At 35.7% G+C, this 6,340-nt stretch overlaps 1 protein-coding gene across 1 annotated transcript in view; it reads left to right on the top strand.

Moving 5' to 3' along the window:
* The first annotated feature begins 2,147 nt into the window (after positions 1-2,147).
* Positions 2,148-6,340, top strand: part of C2H8orf88 (chromosome 2 C8orf88 homolog) — a 15,822-nt gene continuing 11,629 nt past the window's right edge. The window contains exons 1-2 of the mRNA XM_026842942.1: positions 2,148-2,256; positions 3,069-3,139. Coding sequence (XP_026698743.1) covers positions 2,178-2,256; positions 3,069-3,139 — 150 coding nt within the window. The 5' untranslated portion in view covers positions 2,148-2,177. The remainder of the gene's footprint in view (positions 2,257-3,068; positions 3,140-6,340) is intronic.

Here is a 6,340-nt window from a genome sequence, read left to right as displayed (position 1 = left end):
AGCGGGGACGGCCGCCGCGGGCTGCTTGGGTGCCGAGCTGCTGGGAGGCGGCTTCTGGTGGGGAGCGGCCTTGTTTTCTTGTGGGTTGTGGTCGGTGTTCGGGGGCGCTGAGCGAAACAGTGCTGTGCCCCGTTGGGCACCGGGAGGGCCTCGGTTTCTGGTTACTCGTGGGCCTGCTGGGCTCTGGCGGTGTTTCACCAAAATTGTGTTAATTCTTTTCCACATGTGCAGAAAAGAGTCTTCCAAAGAGCATTTCTGATGGGCCTTCATAACCTTTGAATGTCCAACTAAGTGTTAAGATGCTCAAGAAAAAGGTCATACAAAAATCCTGCTGGGCCTGCTTGCTACTGCAGAAGGCTTCCTTTCTGGTGGGCAAGTCACCAGTTGGAGTGGCTACTGAGAAGCAATAGGGCCTTTGTAAGGGGAAGTCGATGCTAGTCAGATAGAAGACTATATTAATCCAGAAGACTAGACTAGACTTGTTGAGATCTTTTCTAGCCTCTCCCTTATGCTTACAGGAGGAAATAGAGGAAGTTAGAACACTGTACTTGATTTCACCCCTTACCGAACGCAACCTCTTTCTTATACACTTCTGTTCTTGCTTTGGGAGTATGTGGTTTCTTTTGACATCCTTCTCATGGAAAGGGGAAGGTGGAGGGTCAAATGTGTTGGTTTTCTGTCAGCAGGAGTCATCTTGTTTTCATTATCAGGAGAACACTTTAAGTAATACAGGTGTGCTACATTCTAGAAGCTACCCAGCCTCTTAAACATTTTTTCTTGTTTTAAAAGGTGTGCATATCATTTGCAATCAGAGGATGGAGGAAAACTTGCTTTTTTTAATCTTCTGATGCAAATATTAGTACTGCATTGCTTTATGCAGAAATTTAGTATCTAGTATAAATGCAGTTTAAACAAGCATTCCTTATCTGTATAAAATTACATCTTTCATGTCAGTAGTCGCAGTTCATTCACCTGTAGGAATTTTCATTGTTGCTTTTGACTACAGCTTTCAAGTCTTTATCTTTTAAGATGAGAAGGTAGGAAAATCCGGAGGATCTACCCAGAGTTTTTTTTCCTAGTTCAACACAACTGTTCAAATTCAGACAGTAGCCGTTTAACAGTTGGTTTCTAGACCAGGATGGGTTCAAACTGACCTTGATGGAAGATTGTTACTTGAATATAGTAAAAGTTGTGTTTAAAAGATTATAAAGTGGTATCTGCTCAGATGCCTTTGTGTTACAAAAAAAAAAAAAATAATTATTGAAGAGGGGAGTGATACTGGATCATATTTTAAATAGCCTAACTTCTCTTTTCCTGTTCTATACCTGAATTGGATAATAATCTCTACAGTTTTAACTGTTGAAGTCATGATAGTTTCCTCTGAATCCTTTTTGTTACAATTATTCCCTTGTCTTGTAAAGTCTCTTAGAAAAGACACAATTTCAAGTACCATTATTGTGTTTTCATTTCTTCTATTATTTTGCTCTAAAAGAAGCTGAAGTTTCTTCAAATCATGAAAACTCCCAGTTGATAAAAGAGATGGGGGTGGGAAGGAGAAGAATTAATATACAGATATTAGAAATTAAGATTTTACAACTGATAGTTTACTTACAGTGGGAGATTTGTCAGCGCAGCACTAACTTAGCAGTTTTTGGTGTTTCTATCAGCTAAACTGAGTGAAAAGATGCAAAAGTATTAATTTAATTAAAGTAGGTATTAAAGAACAACTATACAAGTTTATGTAGAGATATATATGTAAGGAATTCCTGTGCAGCCAACAGACTGTAAAGGGTACACTGATGTTAATTTAAATCCCATTGAATTAAATTGTTAGAAGATACTGTAATTTCCATCATGTGTCCCCATAGCCTTTCTCCACGCATACAGGTTTGTAGAAGAAAAATCTTTTTGAGAAGAACCTAGAGTAGCTCAGTTGGAAGGAAAAATGAGAGATGTCTGATTCTGTCTTTATGCAGGTTTTTATCCAGCATACTCTGTCATCTAAGAAAACTTCTGTGTTAGGCTTTTCTTCTTTTTCCTGCCCAGATGCTAAAATATCGTATATCCTCTTGTCAAATGCAGCTAACAAGTGGTAGATGTTCTCACTTAACATCCATATGTGAAACTGAATTCTCTGTATTGATTTCTGCTGCTTTTTTAAAGTGTGATCCTTCAAAATGTTAAAGGAATCTAAAAAGTTTATTGGTAAATCCCTTCAACCAGCACGACCAGTGCATCATCTAGCTTCTAAACAAGGTGAGTAGCATGGCTAAGATACGGTTCACTTTACCAAAGCTTCAGTTGCTTTTAAGGAAATAGCAAGGATATGTAAGGTGGTTGTTTTTTTTTTCAATGACTTTGTTCATACTACAGTGCTGTATAAATACCTTGTGTGTTGATCTTACTCCATTATCTCTGATGAAATATGAATTTAAACTACATTAAGTTTATGCAAAACTCTTTTTGATGATGGTGTTCTAGCTTGGCATCTGAGTGGCTTCAGAAAGTTAGATTCTCTATTAAATTTGGATTTCTTGGGTTAGTTGGGTCCTGCTATCGAAAACATAAAATACACATAATTTAACAAAAAGATTGTTGTTTGTTGTTTAAGTTTTATTGCAAGTACAGTATACTGCACCGTACTGTTCTAGCCTTCATACAAGTCTAAAGCAAACAAAAAAAGTGTAAGAAAAAAATCATGCCGTATTTATATCAGGCGTTTCTGTTTTTGTTTTTTTTTTTTTTAAATTATTTTTAAATCTCTGTATGTCTCAGATATTGCAGTATTATAGCTATTATTGTTAAGTTAGAAATCTTTGGTAGCCAGATAATGACAGAGATATGGACAGGAGCTAAGTGGCATGATACGTTTTTATCTTGTTTAAAATTTGTGGAAGAAATGGAAGAAGGGTGCTGTGGTGATTTAGAGCTTTTAAGTTGTGAGTAAATGTCTACACAGTCTCTTTTCAGTTTGATTTCCATACTGTTCTTATGGCAAGTATCACAAAATGTGGAGTCTGTCTAAAATATTTTTTCTTAATGTTTTCTTATATCTTCACTGGCATCAGCCATTGCATTAAACTTTCAGACTGAATTATCCATCAACACTGAAGTATGTTTGCAGAGTAAGGTTGACTGGGTGAGTATAGAGTAAATAGTAGGTGACAAAGTTGATGGAGTGTGTTCGAGTGTTATAAATTGGAGGTCATATGATCCTGTGTTACCAAATGAAAAGTAAACTCTTCCCAGCTAGTGTCCTTGAATCTGTATGTTAAAAACCAGCAGTGTTAGAAGTGTTAAAATTAAAAAGAAGTATGGGTTTCAGGCATGCCTTTCCCTGATATTTGCATGTACTAGTAGTTGAAAAATGCATTTTATGAGTTACTTAAGTCTTATGAAAGTCTGTGTGGTGTTTCTTTTGTCTTCACTGAATTTAAGATAGGTATTTTAAAGTACACATATTCAATCTTTGCATATTATGTGTAAAGAATAACATTAGAAATATTTTTTTTTAATTTTTAGTTTTGTTAGCACATGCACCAATCCATTTGAGGCAGCCAACTTCACAGAACTAGATAATTAAACTGTTGCAGTGCATTCTGTAGTTTTGTTTCATTGACTCTGCTGGACTGGGTGGTTAAGGGGCTTTAGCATTCAAAAAAACAGAAGCACTCTAGTGCTTTATTGCCAGAAATACTTGGTTTTGGAGGTGGTACAATGTGTCCTTCAAACTTTAAATTGTTTGTAGCTGTTTGCTGCAAAATGAAGTTTGTAGTGTTACAGCTGGAATGCTTAATGTTTCATAGTCTAAATTTGATTTTTATTGATACTGATTTGAATGTTCTTCGGAGTTGTATTGAAAGATGTAATTTTGTTGTTGTTGTTGTTGTTGTTGTTGTTAGACCAAGTGTCTGTTCCTTCATTTTTTTTTTATTTTAGAAGAGGTCTAATAATCCTGTACTCCTTCCTTTATTATATGAAGCTCCTGGAAGCTGCCTTTGACTTAATTAAAAAAAAAAAAAAGTCATGATGTTGGCAGCCTATCCTTGATCACACATAGGGAAATTATCAATTATAGTTGTCTCTTGAGCAATATGTATTTAGGAGACAAACTATTCCCTTTTAAAACAGCCTGTGGTCAACAGTGTTGTAGTATTCGGTTTTATCAATATTTGGCTACATGTAGCTACATGCTGCATTTCTTTGCTGTTAGTATAGCTGTGTTTTTTAATTTTTTTTTTTTTTTGGCATAGGATGTTAAAAAGGCTTTTTAATGCTTTTGAAAGTCAGCTCTTTCATGGGTACATCCAAATACCAGCTAATTAGTACCTGATGAACCCCTACTTGATAGGCAGCATTGGCCTGGAGGCTGGCATAGCAGCTTCACAGAACATTTTCTAAGCAGGAACATTCAGTATCTAGTTCTGAAGATCCTGGGACCTGAATCTGATGATAGAGTTGTGTATTACCACTCTTTAATGAGTGAGTTACTCTTTAATGCTCAACATTCTCTGTGTTTCTAAAAGTTTCTCATCAGTGATGATCTGAGAAAGCTGTACATTGCTATCTATTTGCTCTTTGGCTCCTGATAAGGTGAAATAATGTCCCCATTCCTAGAATAATATATATATATTTCACTTCAAGAACTTGTTCTTCAAACTTGTAATTATATTTCAGGTACTTTGAATCTTACTGCCTTTTTGGCAAGACAGTAATAGTGCTCTGTATCTGCAATCATAAAACTTCCCTTATCCTCATTCCTTTTCCTTACTGCTCCAATATATTTTCTTTTATAGAAGATAAATGAACACAATGCTAAATACACTGTACGGTGGAAAACCAAACTTGTTACAACTTTTTGTACCAGTGATAGTCTTACATAGTGATGATCTATTCAAGAAAGAATAAATATTCAAGTTGATATAGGTTAGGAAATGCATGTTACTTTTTGGAAAGCGTGGTGAACAGTGAAGATTTTAAAAAGTAAAGCAGATTATATTTGCCACTAACTTATAAATAGATTTTTAAAAATAAAAGAGTCTTTAGAAACAAACAAAAAAAAAAGCCAATTCTGACAAACCAGGTTCTTAAAGCAGTGAAAGAACGGAAGGAGAATCTGGCAACTGAATTCTCTAAACTGTTTTACTCTGGGATATTTAGTATGTGCACTTAAAGCTGCTTAGACTTCTGCCAGGAAAAAAGAATCAGCATATGGCACATCAGTTCTGGTCAGTGTTAGATTCAACTCCGAGTGTAAAGAACAGTGAATTACAGAATTAAAATTACTATGTGAGGAACTCACATTCTGAAACTTCTAGTCTTAAGCCTTAGAGGACTTGGAGAAGAGCTGCTGTTAATATTAAGCACAGTGATGGTTCATCTATCTACAGTGTTAGCCTTGATCGTGGGGAATTTCCACTAAACTGGTGTTCACAGTAAGAGTGCCTGAATAGTCAGTGTGTCCTAACTGGATAGTTTAAAGCAACACATAATTTTTATTCCTTCATGGTATGCAAAGAATTTTCAGAAGAACCTTGAGAGTGTTGAGTCCACTACCTCAGATCTATTTGAAGTAGAGTGAGAGGCTTGAAGTCTCCCATCAGTCAGTATCAATTTTAATGCACTACTTCTTAACTATCATTTAAAAATTATGTTGAGCTTCAGAAATACTTGCCCTGATCTAGGGATATTCCTCATAGATGGATTCCATTCTTTGTAGATGGATTTCAGATAAAAACATGTATGACTATTGTTGTGAGTGGTGATACTCAAACATTTAAGTTTTGGACTGAAAATGAAGCATAATAGAATTATTGATACTATAAACCAGTTGGCAGGATGATGTGATGGTGCAGGAAGAAATTTTAAAATGTGATGTTGGCACATTGCTGTAAATTCTGTTCTATCATGTATGTCTTTTTCTTGTGGATTTGAGAATGTGTTAAATCCTTGTCTGTACTTGGAAAGACCCTTTGAGTAGCTAAGACTTGTGAAGACTAGTTGAACATCACAAAGCAGTTAGAATTAGCAGTACAGTTGTTAACTTAATTCTCTAAAATCCGTAGTTTTTTCAGATTTTTTTTTATTCCCCCCAGAAGCTTTAGACAAATCAGGAAAAGATAACCAAATTTCAGCCACAGAAAATGTGAGTAGGGTGGATAATAAACTAGAAATATTTTGCCATTTCAATTTGTAGCCTTAGCGCACCATGAAAGCTGTTGATGCAGTTACAATACAAAGTGTTCACTGCGTCTGTGTCCAGAAATAGGATCTCTTCCACTTTTGACAAATGCTTCCCAAAATTTTCAGGAATTTTCAGGTCTTCCTGCCCCTAACATTC

Source organism: Athene cunicularia (assembly GCF_003259725.1).
Source record: "Athene cunicularia isolate RWA chromosome 2 unlocalized genomic scaffold, athCun1 chr2_part1, whole genome shotgun sequence".
Taxonomy (NCBI): Eukaryota; Metazoa; Chordata; class Aves; order Strigiformes; family Strigidae; genus Athene; species Athene cunicularia.
The sequence above is the reverse complement of the archived record's forward strand: the minus strand, read 5'-3'. Positions and strand labels throughout refer to the sequence as shown.